This window comes from Alligator mississippiensis, chromosome 5 (assembly GCF_030867095.1).
Source record: "Alligator mississippiensis isolate rAllMis1 chromosome 5, rAllMis1, whole genome shotgun sequence".
Classification (NCBI taxonomy): Eukaryota; Metazoa; Chordata; order Crocodylia; family Alligatoridae; genus Alligator; species Alligator mississippiensis.
This window is the reverse complement of record NC_081828.1, coordinates 218,344,624-218,371,292: the sequence shown is the minus strand read 5'-3', so window position 1 is coordinate 218,371,292 and position 26,669 is coordinate 218,344,624. Positions and strand designations below refer to the sequence as shown.

The following is a 26,669-nucleotide window of genomic DNA, read 5'->3' as shown; positions in this document are numbered from 1 at the left end:
TGGGGGCACCGCTCTACTGCCTGGGATGGAGCAGCGTGATCGCAGGAGCCGGGCTGGCGGGGAGTCTGGGGCAGGGTCCGCCCCGTCCAAACCAGCCCCGGGGACATCCGTCATCTAAACGTCGTACAACTGGCACCCTGATGTGGAGTCGGACATCGCGGGGGCCAATGTCGGGCCCCTATGAAAGGCAGTTAACGCACTTGGGACCCCCGGCTGAGGCCAGGACCCTGCTGCAGAGCAAGGCAACCCCCAGTCCTGACCAGTCTGGGGAGGGGGGGAATCTCCTTCTGCCTCTAATGCGGAGAAAAGCAAACCCACCCTCCACCCCAGTGCGGACCAGTCTGAGCCGGGGGGGATCCCTCTCCGCCCCAGTGCGGGTGGGCTGAGCCCGGGCGGAGGGGCCGGACCCCGCGGGCCGTGCGGGCGGGGGCTGCAGTGCGCGCTGCGGGCGGCAGGCGGCGCCGTGGTGCGGGCGGGACGCGCCGGGCCCCGCGCAGCGCAGCGCAGCGCAGCGCACGCCCGCACCCGGCCCGCGCCCGCACCCGCACCGCCCCGGGAAGCGCAGGTAGGGCCGCGCCGCGCCGCGAGCGCCTCCGGGGAGCGGGGAGGCGCCCGCTGCACCGCCGGCACTAGCAACCCCCCCGCGTGCACACGCGTGCTCCAGCACCCCCTCCCAGCATGCACTACACGCGCGCACGCCCCTGCTGTGCTAGCAGACACGCACACCGCCCTCCCAGCATGCACTACACGCGCACACGCCTAGTGTGCAAGCACACAGCCCGACCAGACACGCACTCCGCCCTCCCAGCATGCACACGCGTACTCCAGCACTACATACACACACACACCCCCAACATGCATGCACACACCACTCGCAAACACCCCCCAGCATGCATGCACATACATGTGTGCGCACACACACCCCAGCACTCACACACCTAGCAAACACAGGCACACACCACTCGCAAACACCCCCCAGCATGCATGCACATACATGTGTGCACGCACACACCCCGGCACTCACACACCTAGCAAACACAGGCGCACACCACTCGCAAACACCCCCCAGCATGCATGCACATACATGTGTGCGCACACACACCCCAGCACTCACACACCTAGCAAACACAGGCGCACACCACTCACAAACACCCCCCAGCATGCATGCACATACATGTGTGCACGCACACACCCCGGCACTCACACACCTAGCAAACACAGGCGCACACCACTCACAAACACCCCCCAGCATGCATGCACATACATGTGTGTACGCACACAACCCAGCACTCGCACACCTAGCAAACACAGGCGCACACCACTCGCAAACACCCCCCAGCATGCATGCACATACATGTGTGCACGCACACAACCCAGCACTCGCACACCTAGCAAACACAGGCGCACACCACTCGCAAACACCCCCCAGCATGCATGCACATACATGTGTGCGCGCACACACCCCAGCACTCGCACACCTAGCAAACACAGGCGCACACCACTCGCAAACACCCCCCAGCATGCATGCACATACATGTGTGCACGCACACAACCCAGCACTCGCACACCTAGCAAACACAGGCGCACACCACTCGCAAACACCCCCCAGCATGCATGCACATACATGTGTGCGCGCACACACCCCAGCACTCGCACACCTAGCAAACACAGGCGCACACCACTCGCAAACACCCCCCAGCATGCATGCACATACATGTGTGCACACACACACCCCAGCACTCGCACACCTAGCAAACACAAGCACGTACCCCCAACCCAGCACACGCACACCACTCGCAAACACCCCCCCAGCATGCATGCACATACATGTGTGCACGCACACACCTCAGCACTTGCACACCTAACAAACACAGGCACGCACCCCCAACCCAGCACGCGCACACCACTCGCAAACACCCCCCCAGCATGCATGCACATACATGTGTGCACGCACACACCCCGGCACTCACACACCTAGCAAACACAGGCGCACACCACTTGCAAACACCCCCCCAGCATGCATGCACATACATGCGTGCACGCACACACCCCAGCACTCGCACACCTAGCAAACACAGGCACGCACCCCCAACCCAGCATGCGCACACCACTAGCAAACACCCCCCCCAGCATGCATGCACATACATGTACTCACACACCTAGCAAACACGCACACACCCGGCGCGCACACACACATGCAGCCTAGCGTGCACGTGCACCCACGCCCCCAATATGCGCACACACCATACCTTGCAAACACACATAGGTGCATCCTAGCATGCACACGCACACACCTCTAGCACAAGTGCACACACATGAACACACACACCCCTAGCGCACACACTCCCTAGCATGCACACATACACTTAGCAAACACACACCCCCCCCACCACACATATACTCCCTAGCACACACACCCACACCCCCACTCATATATCTGGTGCCCAGTACTTCTGCTCCTGCATGCACATATTTCTATATATTTGGTGCTTGCACGCCTGTTCCCAGCCACTCACACCCCTCTCCTGGAGTCTCTCCAGGGCCAAAAAGGAAGCGGTGTCCCCTCCCCTCGGTGCGAGGCGGGGGGAGACCCTCCCGCCCTGCCAGGCTTGGCAATGGCGAGACGAAGGAGCCAGGCCGCTTGGCTGCCTTGGGGTGCAGCGGCGAGTCGTAGCTGGCTCCCTGGGGTGCACGGGAGACGGCGTTTAAAAGGTGCCACTGGGAGGACTCCACATCCCGGGATGTGCCCTAGCCTGGCTGGACCCGCTCCCCGCCCCGCTCCCTGAAAGGAGGGGTGAGGCTGGTGTTCCCCATCTCTTCTCCCCCTGGCCCACATCACCATCCTCATCCCTCCCTCCAGCTGCCCCATAGCCCCATCCCCTCCCTGGGGTGGCTTCGGGGGAACAAATCCCAGCAAAGCCCTGGCTGCCCCGGCCTGGGGCTGTTGGCAAAAGCAGAGCCCGCAGGTGACCCCGGCTGCTGCTCCAGGCTCAGGTGGGAGCAGCAGCTACTGCAGGCAGCTGGGTTTGCACCAGCTTGTTTCCACAGGGGAGCTGGCCCCTCTGGCTGGGGAGAGCCCAGGTCTCCTGCAGAAGGATGGAGCTAGCCCAGCGCTCTGTGGGCCCCGGAGCTGCGCTGATAACTAGCACCAAAAACAGCCCAGTTGCCTTCCCTTGTCAGCCCAGGCCGGACGGATCCAAAAGCCACCAGGGCACAAGCGCAGAGTCCCCGGAGGCTCTTTGCTACGGCCCAGCGCCCGGCTATCTCGGCCGTCAGCTCGTGGAGCATCCCGAGTTAATTAGTCCGAACATTGCCTGAGATCCTCCCTGTCCCTGCAGGTTGTTTAAGGTTAACGGCGTACGAAAACTGGGTCCCACCGTGGCCTGGAGCATGGGAGCAGCTGCTGTGGGACCTGGGTTTGGCTGTTCCCTATAGCGGTAGGGGAGAGGACTAGGAGCACTGACCTCAGGCTGCAGCAGGGGAAATTGCAGCTGGAGATAAGGAGGAGCTGCCTGACTCCAGGCACCTAGAGAAGCCGTGGGATCTCCATCCCTGGGCAGGTTGGACGGACGCTCGGCTGGGATGGGTTAGTCGAATCCTGGAGAAGTCCAGCTGGAAGGGAGCTGCGGAGGTCACATCTAGTCCGGCCCCTGCCTGAGGCAGGATCAACCCTGTGCAAACCATCCTGTCCAAATTCAGTGTCTGACCTCCTAGCAAAACGACACCGTCAACCCTGACACAACACAGGACGTCCCACCCGAACCTTAGGGAAAGTAGGGGGACCGCAGCGGCCGGCATCCAGCTGCTGGAAGGGTTGTTTAAAACATGCTCAGGAGATCCAAGGAAGAGGGCCATGCCCCTGCGACAGAGGAAGGCAAAACCCCCACAGTCCGTACCCCCAAATTCCTTCCTGACCCCAAATGCGGTCATCAGGTTTGACCCTCTAGCCAGCAGCCCAGCAGGAGCGTCGGCACAGCCCAGTCCCCACCCCAGCCCAGGCTGCAGCCAGCACCTCTGGGGGAGGCTTAAAAAATCTGTGACACACAGTAGCTGGAGGGGAAAAGATACCCAACCAGCAAAGCCCAGAGGTATAGGAAACCCCACAGGCATTGCTACACCTTGATCACCCCCGATCATCCAACCTCTTCTTGCACCCCAGCTTCCCTGGGCGTCTATTCCACCGCTTCCCTCTGTCTCGGACAGAGACAGTCCTACCTCGAGCAGGGGGCTGGACTGGATGCAACCCCACTTCCAGCTCGACTTCCCTGTGCTCCCAGCTCCATTTTTGCCATTTATCCCTGCCCGCAGGCTCCCACGTAAGACATGGCATCCCGGCAGTCTGCCCCGGTGCTGTCCCGCGCTGCCTCCAAACGACTGGCTGCGAAGGAAAAGGAGCTGCACGCCGCGGAGATCTCCTTGACCCTCATGGCCGCGATTCAGGCAGTGGAGCAGAAAGTGGACGCGCACGCCGCCCGGCTGCTGCATCTCGAAGGGAGAGCGGGGACGGTGGACGAGAAGCTCATCGGCTGTGAGAAAACCGTGGTGGAGTTCGGCAACCAGCTGGAGGGGCGGTGGGGCGCGCTGGGCACCCTGATCCAGGAGTACGGGCTGCTGCAGCGGCGCCTGGAGAACATGGAGAACCTGCTCAAGAACAGGAACTTCTGGGTCCTGCGCCTGCCGCCCGGCACCAAGGGGGAAACCCCCCAGGTAAGGACCGCCAGCTTGTCAGCTCTTAGTGTCTGCAGACGGGAGAAGCCACTGAGATCCCGGAGACGGGCTGTGCCAGAGCCTGCACGGGTGCACCTGGTTTCTATCTAAGCGGTTGAAACGGCAGCAGTAACCCAGATGTCTCATGAGTCCGTCTTCATCTTCTGTTGCCCTTTCCATTGCGTTGTCCCGCGTCCGTGCCACGCCGGCTCAGTGCAGGGTGCCAGTCGGTGCAGGGTGGACATTAACAGCCCAGTGCCTATTCCTATCACAATACAAATAAGAATCAGTCGCTAATCAGCTCTTAGTTTTCAGTCGTTTTTTGACTACAGGAGCTAGAGCAATTCTTCTGTTGCCAAGAGCTCAGACAGACCCCGGCAGGGATTTCCATTTGCACTCCCTGGGTTTCTCTGGTGATGGATGATGGTGTTGCCGTGGACGTAGTCTTTCTAGACTTTAAGAAGGCCTTTGACACTGTCTCTCACCCCATCCTCATCAATAAATTAAATGACTGTGGCACTGACGCCTGCACAGTTGGATGGGTAAGAAATTGGCTGATGAGACTGGTGGACGGGTTGTACTCAACCTGGCGAGATGTGGGCAGTGGGGTTCCCCAGGGCTCGGTCCTCGGGCCCGCACTGTTTAACATCTTCATCAGCGACTTGGACGAGGGGGTGGAAAGCATGCTGTCCAAGTTTGCTGATGACACTAAGATGTGGGGCGAGGCGGACATGCTTGAAGGGAGAGAGAGGCTGCAACTAGATTCAGACAGACTACAACAGTGGGCAGACGAGAACAGGATGGGGTTCAATGTAGACAAATGCAGGGTGCTGCACTGGGGAGAAGGAGTCCACAGCACACATACAGGCTGGGGAGTTCCCTCCTTGAAAGCACAGAGGCAGAAAGGGATCTCGGAGTCATTATAAACTCCACGATGGACATGAGCCGCCAATGCCAGACCACAGCCAGCAAGGCCAGCCATACCTTGTCATGCATCCAAAGGTGCATCTCAAGCCGGTCCAGAGAGGTGATCCTCCCCCTCTATGTGACTTGGGTCAGGCTGCAGTTGGAGTACTGTGTCCAGTACTGGGCACCGCACTTCAAGAGGGATGTGGCCAGCCTGGAGAGGGGTCAGAGGAGGCCACCCGCTTGGTGAGAGGGCAGCAGGACAGGCCCTACGAGGAGAGATGGAGGGACCTGAACCTGTTCAGCCTCAGCAAGAGGAGGCTGAGGGGGGACCTGCTGGCTGCCTACAAGCTCATCCGGGGGGGTGGGGATCAACAGCAAATAGGCAGAGCCCTTTTCTCCCCAGCACCACGTGGGGTGACGAGGAACAATGGTCATAAGCTGATGGAGAATAGGTTTAGGTTAGAGATCAGAAGGCAATATTTTACAGTTTGGGTGGCCAAAACCTGGAACCAACTTCCCAGGGAAGTGGTCCTCGCTCCTACCTTGGGCAAATTCAAGAGGAGGTTGGACCATCACCCGTCTGGGGTCTTGTGAACCCAGCATCCATTCCTGCCTGTGGCAGGGGGTCAGGCGAGATGATCTGTCCAGGTCCCTCCTGACCCGAGCTACTATGAAACTATCCTGTTTGCACACCTCGCAGTGCTGACGCAGCGTAACACCCCGTGGCACCCTTGAAAGGATCTCGGCTCCCCAGGGTGCTGCGGCCCCCTGGTTAGAATCACATCTTTAAGGGAGCGTTGTCAGGTACTGTCACAAAATACCAACTAGCTGTTTGGCAGCAGTGTTACGACCCTTATTAATGACTGCAGGGCTTATAGCAACAAGCATTGCCGGGCATACCCATGGCTGGGCTAGCCAGGGGGATTTGTGCTGTCCCAGGCCGGCCGGCTTCAGCAGATCAGCTCTCACTAGCTATGAATATTTCATTCTTGCTCTTTGTGACCCTCCAAATTTCTCGTTATCTGGTTGTCCTTGGAGCTCCGGACTTGACTGGAAACACCCCTGTGTGCCTATCTCATTCCCAACACACAGCCCCCTGCTCTGACTTGCTGTGTTTATTTCTTCTGGGTTTCCTCCCAGCCCACCAGTCTCCTTGCCTTCGGTCCTCCCTTCCAGCATCCGCTCTCTGCCCCTGTGACACGGGAGACGGGGCAGGATGGACCCAGCCCGTGGCAGTTCAGATGCCTGTATGTGTTGCGAGCTGGCGTGGGAGATGCTCCAGTCCGGCAGCGAAGGGCGCTGAGCATGTGATGTTCGTGCTTGCAGGTGCCGGTGACGTTCGACGACGTGTCGGTCTACTTCAGCGAGGAGGAGTGGGAGAGCCTGGCCGGCTGGCAGAAGGAGCTGTACAAGAACGTGATGAAGGGCAACTATGAGACCTTGGTCTCGCTGGGTGAGGGCTTTTCCCTGAGAGACGTCTAGGAACCACTTGGGCAAGGGGTATTTTCCTGCCTTTGCACTTCTGTGCCCAGGGCTTGCTGAGGTCCCAGACACAGGACAGCCCCTCTCGCTGGTGGGGGGCAGGCCGGGAGGGGGGGGTCCTCATCTCCTATTGCACTGAGCAGCCGCAGCACCAGTGCAGCCACCAGCCGCAGCCAGCGCGGTGCAGAGGGGTTGTTGCAGCAGAGAGGCTGGAGGGCAGGGCTGAGCCCCGCCAGCGAGGGGTAGCGACACCTCCGGTTTCCAGGGCCGTCAGGCTGATGCATCCATCCCCTTTTCCCTGTTGCCTCCAGCGTGGAGACGGCATCTCTTTGCCTCCCATCCCTGGCACCCAGAGTCAGGTCCCATCCCACCTATAGCGCATCTAAGGGTGGTCCTGTTGCCCGCTGCTCGAATCCCTCAGATCTGCTAGTCCAGGTTGGTAGCACGCCATCGTCAGAGCGTGGAGACAGAGGAAAGGACAGCCCAGGGACAGAGGAAGCAGCACGAACATACCAGGTTTTTGCTTTAGCAGCTGCTCAGAGAGTCAGGCCAGGGGTGGTAGGAGGCCCCTCAGTCCAGGCTCAGGCCCTAAGTGCCTGTCATTTCCCTGGCACAGACTACGCCATCTCCAAGCCCGACCTGTTGTCCCGGATCGAGCGAGGGGAGACGCCGTGCATCGGGGAGCAGGCAGGCTCCGTGGACGGGGAGGTCCCCGTGGACCCCAACACAGGTGAGTTACTGAAGCTGCTACGGTCTGGGGGCACGCGGGGCAGGAGGTCGTCCCTCAACATCACAGAGCAGGGAGAGGGGGTGGAAAAGCAGCACGCTAAACGGGAACAGCTTTGAGGCACAGAGGTTGGCTGCTGAAGGAGCTGGGGACCACAGTGCCGGCGTCCCAGGCCCTGGGTGCTGGGCCGGGGGGACCTGCCTGCCAAACCACCGCTGCTCAGCTCCCCTCTCCTTCCAGTGCTGATCGAAGTGGAAGAGGAGCAGCCCAGAAGCCTGGAGCCGCAGAGGACGTTGCTGAGGGCCGAGGCTTTCCAGTACCCGGAGCTGGAGATGTTGCAGCATGAGAGTCCGGACAGCCCAGGAACAGAGATGCTTGGGCACGGCCTGGGGAAGCCGGCTGCTCCCGCGCTGGACTTCCCAGATGCCGACCCAATGCTGCTGTATCCGCTCGTGGCCCTGCCGCCGCGAGACCGTGGGGCGGAGGGCCCCCTCCCGGTGCTGCCGGCCGAGAGCGCCCCTCCCCGGCACAGCCCCCGCACCCACCCAGTGGCAGGGAATCCCTACTCGTGCCCCGAGTGCGAACGGCGCTTCTGCCACAAGTCCAGCCTGCGCAAGCACCTGCTGTCTCACGGCGGGGGCTGCCGCCGGAGCCCGCTGCAGAAGGGGAGCCCGGCGCGGGGCCCATGCAAACCGAGGAGCCAAGGCGCTGGCGCCTTCCAGTGCTTGCAGTGCGGGCAGCGCTTCAGCTGCCCCTCCCACCTGCTGCGGCACCAGCGCACCCACACGGGCGAGCGCCCCTACAAGTGCACGCAGTGCGAGAAGCGCTTCACCCGCAAGCAGTACCTGGTGGAGCATCAGCGCGTGCACGCCGGAGAGCACCCCTACACCTGCCCCCACTGCTCCAAGAGCTTCCGCTACAAGCGCTCCCTCCGCTACCACCAGAAGAGCCACGCCAGCCCCCTCCACGACCTGCTGGACCCTGGGCCGGCTGGTGGGCACCTGGGGTGACCCTGAGCCCTCACCCACCCTCTGGAGGGAAGTGACTCACTGTTTTGACATGGGGCCAGAGCCGGAAACGTGGGATGGGTGTCTGCCATGTGCTGCGGGGGGTGTGGTACCTGCCCTGCCTCTCCCCTCCTTCCTGGTGTCTCCAGCATCCCGAGCAGTGCAAGCTGGGGATCCAGCTAGCCGTGCACGCGTGGCCCACTGGGTTAGACTGCGAGCTCCCTGGGGCAGTTTGGTTCCCTGCTCTGCCACAGATGTCGTGTGTGGCCTTGGCCAACTCACTTGGCCTCCGTTCCCGTTGTGCAGACAGCAGTGGGGGCTGCACTCGGAGCTAACCAGCTGCTCCATGACGTCTGGTCTGCTCTGGTTTCCCTCTGCACCGTGTTTGCTAAGTCCAGACAGCCATCTGCCTGGTTGGGACAACCTCAATGCCTTCCTGCAGCTCATCCCCGTCCTGGCCAGCCTTTCCCTGGCTGTGTGGAGCTCAGCTGGATCCCTCCTTTCAGTGCAGAGATGTTCCTAAGCCTCTTTGCAAAGGACATTTGAAGGCTCCCATGGTATCTTAGGGTCTAGGTTGTCTATCTGGGGGCAGAGTTGTAGGCTCTGTGCTTCTCGCTGCCGTCTGCCTGTTAGGGAGCTGGTGGAGTTGCGGGTGAATGGATGGGGCAGCAGATGAATAACCCCCTGGCCTCTTCTGTGGTCCCAGCCAGTGACAAGACAAGAAGGAGACCCTGGAAGACGCTATGCAAGCTCGACAGCGAGGAGAGCACCCTGAGCTGGGGAGAAGGGGGTGGCAGCAAGGGGAACAGCTCCAGAGCAAAGGGACTTTGGTGCACAGGGGACGGCACTGTGCACCTGCCCCACGCGTGCGCATGGCTTCCCAGACCAGGCTGGACTCGGCACGGCCGGGGCAGAGCCAGGGGGGCAGTGGTGCGGTATCACCCCCCTTTTGTCTCCAGCTCTACCCAGAGTTTAAAACAAACTACTTAGCACTAGCATTTCTAGTCAGGCGGCCCTGACATCCTGGCTCATCATAATCCACCCAACTCCTTCTAAACTCTTCACTCCGCAGGTGTTAACAGCTGTCTCTCCTTTTTCTATGATTAACTCAGGTGAATATTCACTCAGGTGCAGATAACTTTCAGTGAAGCATTGGATGTACTGCCAAGATGCTGAAGAAGGCCTGATTTAGTTTTATGGATCTAAAAGAGAGACATACATTGAAATCAAATAACTACAGGACTAACAAAACTAAACTGCATCTTCTGGTTCGCTTGCCTCGTTTGATGTGTTCTTTACACATAACAGTTTAATGAACAGTCCAATAAAGTTGTATTTGTTTTTGCTTTGATTTTAAACTGAATTATACAACCCAAGGCCCCTAGCCCGTTAGTAAAGCATCTCAGTTCTTTTTAAGGGGAGAATAATGTGCATTGCATTATATGCACCACAAGCTATGCACCTCCCTTGTCAAAATCCTGGATCCACCCATGAGCATGCTCCAGCTGTTGCAATGCAGAGAGGTGCTCTGATACCTGACCTGAGTGCAAGAGGCGCTTCCAGCTGCAAATCAACCTGGGGGTGCCCGGGGGAGTCACGGGCTCAGGTGGGGGGATACACGGCTGCAGGTGGTGCTTTGGACACCACTCCAACTTCATCCCCAACAGTGTCACAGCAGTCTAGCAGAACAACGGCATCCGAGCCGGCGAGCACAGACCAGGGCACGGTCTGGGATAGTTTCTACATGGTTAAGTAAATTCCCACCGTGGGAGGAAAGGACCTGGTAGTCGCCATGCACACGGGGCTGCTTGCTCTCCTGTCGGTCCATCCTTTGCTCATTCTTGAAAGGAGGCTGTTTCTTGCTCAGGTCGACTGATGCTAATTTTCAGCGTGTCTGTCAGTGGGTGGCCTGTCATGCAGGCCTCTCAGCTCCTGGCCTGGTCAGGTGCCCTTTAAAGGGGGGAAATGTCTGTGTAAATGAATGGCATGCATCTGCTCTTTTTAATGTTGAGGTCACTGGCCTCTATTAGGCATCCAGGTTGGAAGTGAACCTGCTCTGTCTTCATCAGCCAGGCACCTTTAAAAGGATGAATTTTTCCCTTGTGACATCCTGAGGCTGTCCGACCCCCAGGCATCACGAGTGTCTGAATACATGTCCAGGAGCCCATAGATGCCACAAGTGCTTTGGGGAGCATTTCCAAAATGCCCTGAATAATAGTCCCGTTGACTGTCAGTCCCTTTGGTCTGCGTCCGCCATCCATGGGTAATATTGGCAATCCTTTGTATGAATCTGAGCGAGCAGATCTACTGCGATGAGTCACTGGCACGTCGCGGTCTCTTAACTCCTGTCATACGGAAAATGCACGGTAATAAAGGGACGATCAGCCATACGAGAGCAGCATAAACATCCCCACGTGCCAAACCAACCTGCTGCATCCTTCACTGCAGTCACACGTCTCTGAAATACCTCGTTGCGGACGGAGGGATCTCTTTGCAATCGGATTCCATTTTGGAAGGTTTTTTGAACTAATTAAAGGGGGGCAAAAAAGGTATCAGATAGTTTTAAACTCCCTGGAGGATGGATGAGTTCATAATGCATCTGATAGCTCAGAAGTAGTTTCTAACCTGCCTGGCTCCACGGCTTTCCAAGAGAGACATGATGGGAGCAAGGGCTACCAGCCTGGAAAGGGGGGGTCACCATCTGGTTTTCAGGCCCCTGTGCTCTTCATTGCCTGGAGTTTCATCATCATCATCCTCTTATATTTGCATAGTGGAAGCCCCTCCAGCCTAGAGCCAGGTTTGGCTGAAAAGTGAAGTCCCTAAAAGAGTCTGTAAGATAAAATTTGACACATGCAGAGGGTGGCTGGACTCTCGGCAGGTGAGGACCGGTGACCACAGCTCCCCATGGGCTTGCCCATTCTCAGGATGGGAGAGACGAGGAGGGACAGGAGGATGGATAAGTGACTGGGTGGCAGAGATCGGGGCTGGGGCTTGACTCGAGGGAGGGGGCAGGGGCAAGTGGAAGGGGAGGCTGCGGTCTGTAAGGGCTAGCAGTGTCGCTAGCCGGGGAGCGCGGAGCAGCTGGCGGTAGCTGCGCAGTACCAGGACACAGACTATCCCCGAGCCGGCCGCCTGGACCAGGGCCAGGAGCAAGACGCTGGCGGTCCGGAAGCCAGAACTAGACAGATTCAGGCTGGAGCCGGGGCCAGACAGAGACTCATCTGTCCTGCGGAGTAGCTGGAGGACAGCGGAGAGGTCGGCTTATCCCAGGCGGGTAGCGGGCAGCTGGGGATAGCCGGGCTCCTTGCAGCCAGCACCAGGCAGCAATCAGTTAACTGAATTAATTCAGCACACCCACTGCTCTAGCTGCTGGCACTTTTTGCCTGCAAACACGCAGCACCGGACACACACCCCTTCCCGTCCTGTGCCCCTGGCAGCACTTTCCAGGGGTGAAGCAGATTGTCCCTGCAGGCTGCGAACAACCTGCCTGGGTCTCTCCGCTGCTTAGCCTGGCAACTGTTGTGGGCTGTCGCCGTTCAAACCTGCTGGGTCTGTGCAGAGCCCAGTAGGGCTTAGACCCGTCGGCAATCACCCTGTCCTGGGGTCCACTCGCTTGTCTTGGATGCAGCCGCTCGAGGGGTCTTCCCTGGTGTACCACTCCCTGCAGCAGAGACGTGCTGCCCTGCCAGCATGAGTGGAGCGAGCAGCATTGCAGTCACGTAGCGTGTCTGCAACGCGAGGCAGCGTTAGCTTGCAGGGTGCTAGCGAGGCCTCCGGCTCTTGCAATAACCCTGCATTGGGGGGGCTCCACTGCTGCCTAACACAGCTCCCCAGGGAGGTGTCGGGCGAGGGGACGTTGCAGCGAGTGTCTCTGGAAATTGCTGCCACGCTCTGACCCCATCCTCCCGTGGGGGGGAGAGGGCCCCCACTACAGAAAGGATGTGGGCAAGTTGGAGAGAGTCCAGCAAAGGTGCGGGGGCCGGGGGACATGGCTTGTGAACTGGGCTGATTTGGCATCGCTGCCAGGGAAGCTGGAACAAATTTGGGGCAAACCATACTCTATCCCCCGAGCTCATTCAGTAAAACGGACCCCGCTGAGCCCCCTCAGACTGAATCCCTGGGAGCACCTCCCAATTTGGGGCAGCGGGAAGGGTCTGGCCATTGAGGTACTGGCTGGCTACAGCCGCCAGCAGCCACTTGAGGGTAATTTGGCGTCCCTGGGTGAGCCTGAAGGGACAATTAGAGAAGCTTTGCAAAGCTCTCTGGCCTGGGGATCATCCTCTCCGGACAAGGGAAGAAACCTTGACTTGGCTGGGTAGGTCGCTGGTGATACTAGGGCCGTAACCTCCAAATTTAGGCTGCTAGAAGCTAGAGGAAGAGGGGCAGGGGACAGATCTGTCTGTACAAGCCCTGAATAGCTATTCTTCCCTTTAGCACTGGTGCGAGGAACAGGATACTGGACTAGGCGGCCCCAGGATGGCATTTCTGATGGGCACCCATTACAGAGGAACACACCAAGAAGGGTGAGACTGGAGAGACGCACTGGGCCAGGCTCAGCCCAGAGTGGGAAACCTGAGCTGAGGATAACAAAACGGTACGTCAGAAAAGACACCCTGCTGCCAGGATCACTGGGGGCGCGAACGAGGGTCTCCAAACAGCACCAGGAGAGCCAGGAGAAAAATGGGCCGCTTGAATAGCAGGTGCAGGAGATAAAGATTACAAGTGCCTAGTGGGAGCTGTAACGTGGCGCTGCACAGAGTGGGATGAGGGTTAACTTCCTACCTGAAGCTGGGCACGCTCCATGGAGGAACACGTTACAGGGCATGTGTCTATGTGGCTCCTCCCGACATCTGTGCATTATTGGCAGTGAAGAGGGGAGGACCTGGGAAGAAGGTGAAGGTGTTCATGACTGAGAGGGTGACAGGGTCTCAACATTTTAGTGAGACCTTCCAGTGCTCCCCTCATTCGGTCCAGGCAATGGCCAAGACCTTGGGCCTTGGGGACCCTGTTAACATTTGCATCCATGCAGACAAATGGCTGCAGTCCACTTTCAAAATGCTCCTTCCGATGGGCATTGACGGTTCCCCTTTCCTTGATCATTTCTCCAACATCCTTAGGTCTCAAGGGGGTTGGTCCCCAAGTGCTCGGACCGTAGATGGCTCTGGTGGCACTGAAAAACCCTGTGCATGTTGTGGATGTTAGCAAGGTGTTGAATCTCCTTCCTCTTGTCTTCCGACCATCTGTTCTTCATATAGAGTTTCATTTTCCTAGCTCAGTCCAGGCGTACGCGCAAGAGGAGAGCAGAGAAAGTGCTTCAAGGACATCCTCAAGGTCAACTTGAAAAAAATGCAGCATCGACATCAGCTCGGGGGAGACGATCGCCCAGGACCACCCCAAATGGAGGAAGGGCTCTTGGTACTTTGAAACCTCACGATGGCAACAAGAGATGGAAAAGCAGCAACAGCAGAAACAGCGTGTCATGGACCAAATCAAGCATCCAGCGCCACCCGCCCGGCATGCAAACACGTGCCCCAGTTGCAACAGAGCCCAGCTCTGCCTCGCCAGCCATGGTGGGACACACAGCTAAGGCAGTCATGGCAAACAATGATCCTCCGCTGCAAGGGATTGCCCACGACAGTCCACCTGTGGATTCAAGTGATGTTGCTTGGGTCCTACGGGCAGCCCTACCCCAGCTTGTGGATTCACAAATGAGGTAGACAGAGGCAGCTGCACTGTTAAGGATGTGGAGAAGGCCTGCCTGGGGGGACACTTAACCACCACAATGTGGATACACAATCACACTCCCCATTTTTAGATAGTCTGCATTTTGCTTAAGAATGGACGGCTTTGAATGCGGATCAGGAACAAACCCTGTGAAACAGGATGTGTTAAGGTGCTCAAATCCTCAATTAGCTGGGAAGTTCATTTGGCTAATGTGTTTATTGTTCTCTTGGAAGCCAGGACAGGGATCTTGAAGAGAGGTTAAGAGCCATTTGTCTATTGAATGCAGGTGAGTGGGAGGAAGTAAGGAGCCCAGCAGCCGGGGCCAAGGGCTGCCTTGATTGCATCCAAATGGATCCAGAGTGAAGGCAGATTTGCAGACCAGAGTGGGGTCGCTCTAACCACGGAGGCCCTGGTTCTGCTACAAAACTGCAGTCAGACATTACAGAAATTAAAATTTGAAGCTCGGGAGAAGGGAAAGTCTCCGCCTGCACAACCCAAAAATCTAACTATTTTTTTATTTATGCAATTGATATGCCTCCCTCCCTCCCTAAAAAAGCTCAGAGCAGCTTCCAGTGAGATTACAGGAGAATTTATGAAACAGGAGAGCAAACAGGACAGCAAAACAACTGGAAAAGCGAGTAGAGCATCCGTATAAAAGAAGAGGCATCCCCCCCCCGAACAATATCCCAGCCTAGCGGAGTTTGCTAACTGCCTGCCCGAGTGGGATGGTGTTAAAGCACTTGTGGAAGAAGTCTATCACCAGACCAGAAGCGTAGTGGTTAATGCCGGAGCTGTGGAGGGCTGCGTTTATGGCTCTAGCCTGGGATAAGGGAGGTCACTGAGGTCTAGCAAGAACAAAGGGAAGGTTGTCGTGATGGAGGTGGCGACTAGCGCAAACCCCGGATGCTGACGTGGGGAATGTAGGCAGGAGGGCAGGGGGGAAGAAAAAACCCCTGGGACATCAATGAATCCAAGGGCAATAATGCACCCAATTAGCTGAGGCCCCAGCCAGGCACGGGGAATAACCAGGCATGAATTGTTGCTGGACCTTTCCCCAAATGGGCTGCAGGCTTACCCACTGCAGGTTGTACCGCCCGTCCAGCCAGTGCAGCGTTGCTGGGACGGGTGTTTCCAAGGAGCGGTACACCCAAAGACACGGACTCAGAGCAAGATACGAGAGTCGTGCACAGAGCACGACTGCTTTTTGGCATAAATCGCCGCTTGCATACCCCATATGACTCAAAAAGCAAACAGACGGGGCCAAGGGGCTAATCACGCCATTAAGACGGCATTGAAAAAATAGTCAAAGGCACAAGGAAAGATTAGGGTGTGAAATGACTCGTAATCGCTATCCTTTGCAGCGCTCGGTGCACTGCCCACATGAAGCCTTGGCAGGGAGGAAGCTGAATGTACTGGGCATCTGGTTAGTGCAATGCACGTCTATGCTCCAACACAATGTGACTTTCCTCTTCCTCCCCTCGGTAGTACGCGAGGCAACTGAGTCATAGCTGCTTAGCTTCGTTACGGACATTTTGTCTGCCAGGCGGTGCGTGCAGAAGTCTCATTAATGACTGCTGCGGAATCAGTGTCCTCTCCCCGTGTAGCTACTGATGGCGTGGCCGGTGCTGCTCGAGGGAAGCGTGGCGGCGTGGCTGCAGCTCGGCCCGGGCGGCTGCTTGCCCCAGCCCCGGTGAGCCCCGAGGAGGAGGAGTTGCTTATGGCCAGAGCTCAAGCGGGGCCGTCGGCTGCTCTGACGGCAGCAGTGGGGATGACCTCAGGATGGAAAAGGTGATTCCAGATTTGCAGAGGACGTCTAAGACGGCGTGCAACAAGGAGGCGGTGGCATACATTTTGGCAGGAGAGAGAGAGGGTTAGCCACGTGGGTCTGAAGCCAGAGCTGCACCTCGTAGACTTTCGTCGCCTCTGGACAGAAATAAAAGAGCAGTTGTTTAGGAAAGCGTCTCTGATGCAGTTAGTTCAGAAGGTGCAACTCCACCCTGCCTTTCCCCCCGGGGGCAAGCGCCGCCGTGAGCGATGTCGTGTCGGACTGTGGCTCCGCCGCGTGCAAGCTGTGCTCACGTCCAGCCGTGCTCGGCACCCGCGCCCGATGGGACAGGGCGAGGGGCGCGGGGCACGCCTCGCTGGGCAGGGGCTCCGCTCTGCGCACGTCGGGGCGGGCTGGCAGGACGGGCTCGGCACCGGACCCAGCCCAGAGCCCCACCCCGGCCCGGGTCCCATCCACGCAAGGCGCTAGGTGCAGGAGCCGCCCCTCGGCCTTCTCACAGCCTCCTCACTCGGTTTTCCCATGGGGGCAAGGTTATACACGGCGCATTGGCTAGGCCCGACACCCTATTTTCACCCCAAACAGCCCGGACTGTTGTACTCGATCAACCACAGACGAGTAATGCAGCTACACGCGTGTCCTTACACTGCAAGGAGCCATCCTGTTGGTGTGGAAGGCCCCCTGGGAGCTGCCCTCGCCGGGCTCTCGCCTGGAGCCTTCTCCCGAGCCTCGGCCGCCTCCTGAGGACGTGTCCCAGCCACCACGACGCGGGCCGTGGCAGGGGTGGGGACGGGGCGAGGTGTCATGGGGTGCTGGTGTCAAGGGGGTGCTGGTGTCAAGGGTGGTGCTGGTGTCCAGGGTGGTGTTGGTGTCAAGGGGGTGCTGGTGTCATGGGGAGTGCTGGTGTCAAGGTCGATGTTGGTGTCATGGCGGTGCTGGTGTCCAGGGCGGTGCTGATGTCAAGGGGGTGCTGGTGTCCAGGGCGGTGCTGCTGTCAAGGGTGGTGCTGGTGTCCAGGGCGGTGTTGGTGTCCAGGGCGGTGCTGGTGTCCAGGGCGGTGCTGGTGTCAGGGAGTGCTGGTGCCCAGGGCGGTGTTGGTGTCAAAGGGGTGCTGGTGTCAAGGGCGGTGCTGGTGTCATGGGGGTGTTGGTGTCATGGGGAGTGCTGGTGCCCAGGGCGGTGCTGGTGTCAGGGAGTGCTGGTGTCCAGGGCGGTGTGGCGCGCCCGTGTGGGAGCGGGGGAGGTTTGCGGCCGCGCCGTCCCGCGACTCCGGCAGCCCGCGCCGCCGCGCGCCCGCCCCGTCCTGCGCTGCGCTGCGCTGCGCTGCGGTTGCGCCGCGCCGCGCCGCGCCGGGTGCAGTGCGCCCCCCCCGCCCGCAGGTGGCGCTGGCGCCTCGTCCGCTGCCGGCGACGCTCCGCCCGGCCCGGCCGTCCGCGCTGCTCCGCGGGGGCCCCGTCCGTGCGCGTCCGCCCGCCGCCGCCCGCGCCCCGCACCGCCCCGCCCCGCCCCGCACTCGCCGCCCCGCACCGCCATGGCCGCCGCGCCCGGGCCCTAGCGCGCCCCGCACCCCGCGCCGCGCACCGCCATGGCCGAGTGGGTGAGCACCGCCGTCGGGGCCGGGCCGCGGGCGGGCGGGGGCGCAGTGCCGCAGCGGGGCCTTGCGGGGTGGGGGGATGGGGGCGCCCCCCCACACACGCGCACACACATCCTGACGCGACGCGCGTGTCCGCCTTTCCCCGCAGGTCGCGCGGCCGCCCCGCGTCCCCGAGGAGCGCACGTCGTCGGAGCGGGAGACGCAGACCGCCGCGGAGGCCCCCCTGGCGGGGGCGACGGCGACGGCGGTGGAGCGGGCGGTGGACGCCCACGCCGCGCGCCTCTCGGACCTGGAGGGGCGGACGGGCACGGCCGAGAAGAAGATCGTGGACTGCGAGAAAACGGCCGCGGAGCTGGGCAGCCGGCTGGACAGCAAGTGCGCGGCGCTGGGCAGCCTCATCCAGGAGTACGGGCTGCTGCAGCGGCGCCTGGAGAACATGGAGAACCTGCTCAAGAACAGGAACTTCTGGATCCTGCGCCTGCCGCCCGGCGCCAAGGGCGAAGTGCCCAAGGTGAGCGCGCGCGCACAGCCGCGGGCGGCTCCTGGAGGCAACACAGCCGCGGCAGGCGCCCGCCGCACGGGTCCCCCGCCTCCCCGCGTCGAAGGAGCGCTTCGTAGACGTTAGGGCTGGAAGGGACCTCGAGAGATCGCCATGCCCGTGCCAGTAACATCTCCCATGTCAATGCGTGTGACGGGGCATGCTCAGATCCAGTTTGCCGGGTTGTGCAGGGGCGGGGGCATCACACCGGGTTCCCCGCTATTGCAGCTTGCGATTCAGGACGCAGCGAGGCGGCGGGAAAGATTGGGGAAGAGGTGTCGCGGAAGGACGGAGACAGACTAAGGGAGTGGGGGAAAAAGTAGCTAGGACTGAGCGGGTTATAAATAATCTGTAGGTGAAAACAAGCTTCTGTCGGAGAATTCATGCATTTGCACCCCGCGCGTCTTCTAGCGAGACGTATTCGCCGACGGCGGCGCTCGTGGAAGCACGCGAACGCGCCTTCACGTTCGCAGAAAGCCAGCGGCAAATTTGCAGGCATGAATAGTCACACCGGAGCTTGTTTCTAAGAGTCGCGTTCATCCCGCTGGCAACCGGAGCAAATCTCGGGACGTCCAGTCCAGCCAGCTTCATCCAGGCGCGCCAAAAAGCTGCCGGCTGCACCCAAAAACTCTCCATGGAAACGGTTATTTGGCAAGTGACGTGGAAAGCCGCGCTGTGTTTGAGTACGATTTGCGAACCGACAGGGAGTTCATCCGGCGAATGATTATCAGTGTGTATCTGGGTTTGTCTTTGTGTGCGTGTGGAAACAGTAAACACATCTGAACCAGGCTGGTGTGATAGCAAGTGACCGTTCGAAGCCGTCCTGTTCGCGCCCACAGCTGAGTTTCCCCGACTTCTGGGGTAATCGAACTTGGGGTTTTATGTCAGATCCTCGGGAGAGACCAGGATAAACCATGCTCCCTTATTCAGATGTCATTCACCCTGTTTTGTTTCTTGTATAACGGCACTAATTTTAATGGCGTTCCCGTTCCCTGGAGGTGGGTAAGCTTGCAGTCAGGTCTGTGTATTTGGGAGTGACGCTGATCCTGCATCTAAGCCCGCTAACGTTTAGAGCCACGGTTTTGGTTGAGGTTTGTCATCACTGGGAACGTGGGCTGGAGGGGTATTTCCAGAAACAAGTTGTGGCCCCTTCATCTTGCTGATCGAGAACTGATGTCCAAGCAAGCTGGAGACTCACAGCTTTCTCCATCATTTGACACAGCAACGTTCAAGATAGCAGGTGTTTGGGAGGGTGCTGAACATGTGGTTTGTGGTTCCAGGTGCCGGTGACCTTTGACGACGTCTCGGTCTACTTCAACGAGAAGGAGTGGGAGAAGCTGGAGGAATGGCAGAAGGAGCTGTACAGAAACGTGATGAGGAGCAATTACGAGTCTTTGATCTCCCTGGGTGAGGGGCAGGTTTTGCTTGTTTGTTTGAAGTCCCTTTCTGGTGGCCCGTAGCTTTGGGTTTTTGTGGAAACAGCAGTGGCATCGTCAGCCCCTGTGTGATGATGATCAGTTCCATTTCAGAGGAGATTTAGGACACACATGGGTGCGTTTGAGACTACTCCCATGGCTTTCCAGCTGCGGGCAATGCCGAGGGCGTAGCCCTTTTCGGTGTTGTATGTGATTCTTTGGCCAGGGCTGGGACACGTGGGAAAAGCCTGTGCTGCCTGCTCACACTGCATCCGTTTGCCAGATAAAAGGAGGCACGAGTCTCTCCACATACAGGCCAGGGGAAAGCCAGGTGGGGAAACAGTGAAACTGGGCAGTGCAGCGCTGTCGAGTGTGCACGGTGCACAGACCGGGGGTGGCAAACACAGAACTATCGTTTTGCCTACTCTCTTTCAGTTCTAGTCATCAGAGGCAGTTGAAAGAATGGGTGACACATGCCTACCCCCAACACCATTGCAGCCGATAGTGAAAATCCCATTTCCTTTGTTTGCACCACGCAGCGCCACATCCTGTCTTGGGTACTCCTGAGCATGCACTGCCCCCCATGCCCCGCCAGCATGCATGCTCCAAACCCAGAATCCTTGTTGCGTTGGTGAAGCTGTCCCGTCTCGAGCAGCTGCAGAAGGGCATCTTCACCCACTGATTTCTGGGTTTGGAGCACGTGGTCAGGACAGGCCTGGGCACATCTGTGCCAGGATGCATCTTTGCCTCCCTGTCTTGTGCATGTGCCCTATAAGGCCACGTGTCACCCAGGAAGTGGGAAAATTCTCAGAGGAGCACGGTTTTTTTGTCAGCTGCGGCTGTCTTTTCATACTGTGCAGTGGGGCCTTGAAGCCCCTTCCACCTGAGAGCCTAGGGAGTCCAGCCACCTCTTGGGAAATGCATTTCTCTGATGCAGACTCTGGATACTCTTGAGTCTTTCCCATCGTCTCCCCTGGGGAAAGGTCGGGGCAATGTTAGTATGTTTCCCATGCAACAGTCTCTCTTTCTCTTCCATGGAATAGACTATGCAATTTCCAAGCCAGGCACTCTGTCTCAGGTTGAACAAGGCAGGGAGTCAAGCATTGGGGATCAGCAGGACTTGGAGGAGAGAGAAATCATCACAGACCCCAGTGCAGGTGAGTAGCAGATGAACGTGACACCGCATGAGGGTAGTGATCCTTGTTGTTTAGGAAGCCATAGCACCATCCCTTGCAGAGGGAAGTAACGGGGTGGGGCTGAGACTGACGGGCAGGGGTGCAGTTGGGAGCGAAGCCTGGGATATTCCTTGCTGGAGGGAGGAAGGATGGGAGGGAGGCAGTTCAGGGGCAGCAAGAGGAGAGGAGGGATCCGAGTCTGTTGTGGGCTCAAGTGGGCCCAGTGTGGATGAGCAATTGCTCTGCTTGGATCCAGATCAGCACGTGGAGCAAGTGCCCCTGCGGGGTGTTGTGTGAGGCCCTGGGAGCTGGGCCAGGGGCTCAGCAGGGAATGCAACATTGCTGCTGCCAGCAAGATCTTCCTGCAAGTGTTGCTTTTTAATAGCAAAGGAGACTCCCTTAATGTAAGCACAGAAATGAACAGAAACCCTCTACCTGGGGAAGCAGCCAGGCTTCTCTGGGAGTGGAGCCAGCCGCCTTCTGCCTCCCAGGCTGACACTCTTAGATCCTTATTCCTCACCCATCACTCAAACCCCTCACAGCCAGCAGGGTCCCTCTGAATCAGGAAAGCTCTGTCCCCACCTTGCAGAGGTGACTCAAGGCCCCGGGAACATGAAGAGACTTGACCAAGGTCATAGCTTTGCCAAGGCTTGAACCCAAGTGTCCTGAGAGTCCTGACCCAGGACTCACTCACCCACCCTCTGTGAATGCATCAGTCCAAATGCAAGTGGGAAGATAAACTTGAGTTTTAACCCCTTGTTCCTGGGGATCCAGGGGTACCACTTCACCCTGGCCTGTGCAGAGAGCTGGTCAAGATGAAAGCAGCAAGAGTGACCACGCAGGGGAACAGGGAGGCTGGGGAGCGGGTTGGGGAGAGAGTCCCCTGATGCTGGGCTAGGGGTGTAGTGGAAGTTGTCAAAGGAGGTGGAGGGTTGGAGTGAGATGGCCCAGGAAGAAGAGCTGATACTGGCTACAAGATGCCAGATACCTCCTGAATCTGGGAGCACGGGGATCTAGGAAGAACATGCCATTTAAGATGAGCAGGGGCTGAGGCTTCAGTTAAGGTCTCAGCCAGGGGGAGTCAGAATCACAGCAAATTGTCTTCTGCAAAAATGGCAAAACAGCCCCCAAACGGTGGAGGTCACAGTGTCCTGAAGTCGGCTTCCTGGGGCATGACTCCACCATGAACCAGTAACAGGTTAGCAAGAACAGTTCCCTTCAACCTGAGCCACTGGTACAAACGATGTTTGGGTTCTCGCCTCGTTCGCAGCGGGTATAAGGGTGGTGATCAAAACCGAAGATCTTCATTCTGAGGACAGCCCCGAAAACCTGGAGCTACATGGGATGTCGGGGCAATCGGAGGAGAGCTTCCAGAGCCCAGACGAGGAAGCGACCTGCGAGAGCCCGTACGGCTCGGTGACGCCGCCACAAAACCTCCCCGGAAACGGGCTGGAGGAGTCGGCAGAGTACGAGACAGACTACGGCGAGATCAAGAGAGTCATTGTGCACCAGGGGAACTGCACAGGTAAGAGACCCCGTGGGTGCATGCTACAGGGGACGGGGCGAGCTCACATCAAACACGCATGCTTCTCCATCTCCAGCTAGTCTGAAACAGATGGAAACACAAAGTGCATCAAGGGCTGTGCTCTCACGTGGTCATGCCCATCGGGCAGTGCTTCCCAGGAGAGGAGGAGCTTTGCTGTGTACATAGGGCGAGCCGAGATCAGCTGGTACCTGCTCATGTGTTAGGATCACTGCTGTGTAGCAGCTAAACTCTGGTCGTCTCTGAAAGGGCCTCATCCCTTAAGAGGGGCCATGAGAGAGGCAGTTTCTGTGTTTGTCTCGAGTGGAGCAGACATCTTGACTGCAGAAGAGATATAGTTGTGCCTGGGACTTGAGGTGCTATTCCCACCTGATCAAAGCCCAAGCCTTGTGGGTAGCAGTGGCCACCTCTTCCTTCCTTCCTGGATCCTGGCCCCCTATGCTCAGTGTCCCAGAGAGACCGGGGCAGTTCATACCTGAGCCTTGGGACCGGTGCAAACACTTTCCATTCTGCTCCTGCCTTGTTCGTGAGGCCAAAAAGGCCAGCCCTGTTAGGGTTCCTAACACATCCTCCTCTCGTGTGGGAGACTCCAAAAAGAAAATCCTAAAGCAAAACTAAAATATACCCAGACTAGAACAGTGGGCCCCTCCATCCCGTGCACGATTTCACCATCCAAAATTCAGACTTGGGGGAAAGTCCTTTCTTGCAGTGTGGCATCGGCAACTGTACTGAGCGCTTGTTGGCTCTTGGGAAGATCGGTACCATGTCCTCCCCCTCTGAAACCTCCTTTTCTTGTCTCTCTCGAGGGTCGGTAGAGTGATGTTGCTCTAGGCTGAGATGCCTTTTGTTTCTTTTCACTCCCCAGCCCCTGCTCTGAAAAAGCGAGTCAGGACCATTTTTGACAATAAAACATTTAGTCAGCTTGTTTCTTCCATACAAGGAGCTCTGTCCTAGGTAATCCCGAACACGTGGGATTTCAGTTGTCTCCCTCGCTACCATACGTGTAGTTCTCTCCTGTGGAAGCTGAGCCATGCCTGACCCCCCCAAGGTTTAAAACACTAGTAAAAGATAGCTGCGTGTACTGTGTATAGGGTCTGGTTCTGACCATGCTTCAGGACAATCCCCTTCTGCCCCCAAACACATCCCTGAGACACAGTCCTGAGGACAGGGGACTGCAAGACTCTTTGCTAGGAGAGCAGAGGGCTCTTGAAGCCGTTGTCCTGGGAGCAGTTCCCACAGAGCTGCATTAACGAGCGGTTCTGTGTCAGGCAGGCTGTAATAGATCTGCACGCAGCAAACAGCTGAAACCCTGACCTGCTGCAAACAGAGTCTTAGCAAACAGCAACTGCCTGCCGGGGAACAGCAGGATGGGATTTGGGTAGTTGCAACTCACCTGGATTCCCTCTCAGCATCATCCAGTAGCGACCTAAGAGTTCCAGATGGGCTGAGCCTGCTCTGACCACCCTCCCCCCCGCCCTCCCAGAGCCAAGCCAAAAGTGGTTTCGGCTGATTTGCTCCTAACAAATCTTCGGGTCAGTTCCAGCGTGTGTCGAGGGATTCTGTATCATAAGAACCTTAAATTAATGCGGTGTGCATTGCCTTTCAAATTCCTTCCCCCAGATGATGGGATCGTGATCAAAACCGAGGAGGACGAGGAGGAAGAGGACCCCGACAGCCTGGAGCCCTGCACGATGTTCTCGGGGCGGGTGGAGCCGCAGGTTTTCCAGAACCACGACCCGGGGGTGCCACGCGAGGCTCACTGCAGCTCCAAAATGCAGCCCCGGAGCCTGTCCAGCAGCTTGCTGGGGAAGCCAACCGCCTGCGAGAGAGACGCTGGCGAGATGAAGGCAGCCGTGATGCACCAGAGGAACCGGACGCGGGAGCGGCCGTACATCTGCCCAGAGTGCGGGAAGAGCTTCATGCTGAGGATCAACTACATCATCCACCAGCGGAACCACCTCAAGGAGGGCCCTTACGAGTGCCACGACTGCGACCTGAGCTTCCGCATCAAGCAGCAGTTCCTGCTGCACCAGCGCAGCCACACACGGCGGGCGGGTGGCGTGGCCCGGCGCCCCGACCCCTTTGGCGACCAGCGCGGCCTCAAGCCCCAGCCGCGGCCCCCGCCAGCCGGCAAGCCCTACAAGTGCTCCGAGTGCGAGAGCAGCTTCAGCCACAAGTCCAGCCTAAGCAAACACCAGATCACGCACGTGGGAGAGAGGCCGTACACCTGCGGCGAGTGCCGCAAGAGCTTCCGGCTCCAGATCAGCCTCATCATGCACCAGCGCGTGCACGCCGGCAAGAGCGAGATGTCCTTCCTGTGCCCGCAGTGCGGGAAGGCCTTCAGCCGCCCCTCCCACCTGCTGCGGCACCAGCGCACCCACACGGGCGAGCGCCCCTACAAGTGCACGCAGTGCGAGAAGACCTTCGGCGAGAAGTCCAAGCTCACCAACCACTACCGCATCCACACCCGCGAGCGCCCCCACGCCTGCGGGGAATGCGGCAAGGGCTTCATCCGCAAGCACCACCTCCTGGAGCATCAGCGCATCCACACCGGGGAGAGGCCGTACCACTGCGGGGAATGCGGGAAGAACTTCACGCAGAAGCATCACCTGCTGGAGCACCAACGGGCCCACACCGGGGAGAGGCCCTACCCATGCACGCACTGTACCAAGTGCTTCCGATATAAACAGTCCCTCAAGTACCACTTGCGGACGCATGCGGGTGACTAGGAGAGCCCCGCCCCCCACCTCACCCCGGGCAGCCCGGCGTGGGGCCGACGGTAGCACAACACTCGGCAGAGACCCGGGTGGGAGCCTCGGCATGAGGCCGACGGTAGCACAACACTCGGCGGAGACGGACGGGTCGGTTTAAAAAAAATAATAATAATAATTAAATAAAATGAAAGCAAGCGCCATGCCGCAAAAGCACGTACCGCTAACAGCCGCCGCTTGTGTAGGGTCAGTCCTGGTCCGAATGTACAGGAGACGTTGCCGGCGTAGGACTCTAACCGCTTTTTCAGTCGATTCTCTTTTGATAATAAATGTGGAGGAACGTTTATTTGATAAGCAAACCCCGCCGTGCGGTCGCCATCATTAGGTGGGTTGACACCAGTCCCGACCTGGGGGCCTGCAGATCCTTTCGAGGGTGCCACACAGTGCTGGGTGTGCAAACGTAATTCAGACGATCAGCCTAGAAACGTCAAGTAGAAATCCATAGTGTTAAAACCATTTTGACCTGCTGCGGGCTTGCTGAGTTATTTGCACGGGAAGAATGGCTCTAGTATTTTTCTGTAGTTAAAAAACAAGTGAAAGCCAGGAGCTGGTATTTTCCAAGGGGTGCCTCGAATCTAAAAAGTGTGAGAACCAGTGGTTTACACGATTGCTTCAGTCTGGGGGCATGTGAGGGTGCTTCCCTTCCTGGGTGCTGGGCTGCTCAAGTATTGCTTTCCCCCCCGGGGGACCGAGCTCCCATTATGGGCTTCCCTGGTACCTCTTTCCCCTTGAGTAACAAAGAGAAGCTCTTAGGCAGCACCGTGTCCAAGCCAGGAGGGTGGTGAGCAGTGTTTCCAGGCTGCCCGGGGAGGCTCTAAGGTGTCCGTGTAGGTGTGGAATGATAACAGATGCCTTTCCCAGGTTCAAGGACCTGAACGCACTCATCAATTATACAGGACAGTGAAATCCTAGTTGCCGCGAGTCTGGAAGTTGTTCCCAGGCCTCCTTTGCTGCGGGGCAGGCCGGGTAGCTGCAGTGGGAGAAAGGGGGTGTAACCCCCACTGTTACGGAAAGGGGCTCGTCCGTGACTAGCCCCTCTCTTGCTGTGATGGTCTCGGTGCCGTACGTCCTAGTGTCTTGTTGCAGAGGGCAGGATTTTCACTGCTTCTCTTGGGGAAACCTCTCAGCCACCACATGTCACCTTGAAGAAGTGGTTGAGCAGAGGTGGTCGGGGCCTGGGCTCCCCATCTCTGAGAGGCATGGCCCCCGCCGTGCTGTCCCCCGCACCGTGCTGGGCGCGGAGGCAGTGCTTGCCTGCACTATAGCAGCAGACTCGAAACCTTCCCCCAGCTGT

The 26,669-nt window shown here is 58.5% G+C and overlaps 2 protein-coding genes and 1 long non-coding RNA gene across 3 annotated transcripts; 2 read left to right on the top strand and 1 right to left on the bottom strand.

Moving 5' to 3' along the window:
• The first annotated feature begins 474 nt into the window (after nucleotides 1-474).
• LOC102569597 (zinc finger protein 777) lies at nucleotides 475-10,183 on the top strand. Its single transcript, XM_059729425.1, has 5 exons — nucleotides 475-565; nucleotides 4,309-4,707; nucleotides 6,943-7,069; nucleotides 7,715-7,828; nucleotides 8,066-10,183. The coding sequence occupies exons 2-5, from the start codon at nucleotides 4,324-4,326 to the stop codon at nucleotides 8,833-8,835; spliced, it is 1,395 nt and encodes a 464-aa protein (XP_059585408.1). The 5' UTR covers nucleotides 475-565; nucleotides 4,309-4,323; the 3' UTR covers nucleotides 8,836-10,183.
• Nucleotides 10,184-15,129: 4,946 nt separating this feature from the next.
• LOC109282732 (uncharacterized) lies at nucleotides 15,130-17,648 on the bottom strand. The gene is made up of 2 exons (XR_002089754.2): nucleotides 16,985-17,648; nucleotides 15,130-16,479 (listed from the first exon to the last, which is right to left on the bottom strand). It is a non-coding gene; the product is annotated as an uncharacterized LOC109282732 (long non-coding RNA).
• A 139-nt stretch (nucleotides 17,649-17,787) lies between these two features.
• On the top strand, nucleotides 17,788-25,659 carry ZNF777 (zinc finger protein 777). The gene is made up of 6 exons (XM_014594547.3): nucleotides 17,788-17,936; nucleotides 18,082-18,444; nucleotides 19,752-19,878; nucleotides 20,930-21,043; nucleotides 22,332-22,586; nucleotides 24,225-25,659. Exons 1-6 carry the CDS (start codon nucleotides 17,925-17,927, stop codon nucleotides 25,331-25,333), a joined length of 1,980 nt encoding a protein of 659 aa, XP_014450033.3. The 5' UTR covers nucleotides 17,788-17,924; the 3' UTR covers nucleotides 25,334-25,659.
• Nucleotides 25,660-26,669: the final 1,010 nt, after the last annotated feature.

Excerpts from the sequence above, each read along its gene's own strand:
- ZNF777 (XM_014594547.3), top strand. Across the intron at positions 21,044-22,331 it reads CATCACAGACCCCAGTGCAG|CGGGTATAAGGGTGGTGATC; the intron begins GTGAGTAGCAGA and ends CCTCGTTCGCAG. Across the intron at positions 22,587-24,224 it reads GCACCAGGGGAACTGCACAG|ATGATGGGATCGTGATCAAA; the intron begins GTAAGAGACCCC and ends TCCTTCCCCCAG.
- LOC102569597 (XM_059729425.1), top strand. The coding sequence starts at position 4,324 with ATGGCATCCCGGCAGTCTGCCCCGGTGCTGTCCCGCGCTGCCTCCAAA. Across the intron at positions 4,708-6,942 it reads CCAAGGGGGAAACCCCCCAG|GTGCCGGTGACGTTCGACGA; the intron begins GTAAGGACCGCC and ends TCGTGCTTGCAG. Across the intron at positions 7,070-7,714 it reads TGAGACCTTGGTCTCGCTGG|ACTACGCCATCTCCAAGCCC; the intron begins GTGAGGGCTTTT and ends TCCCTGGCACAG.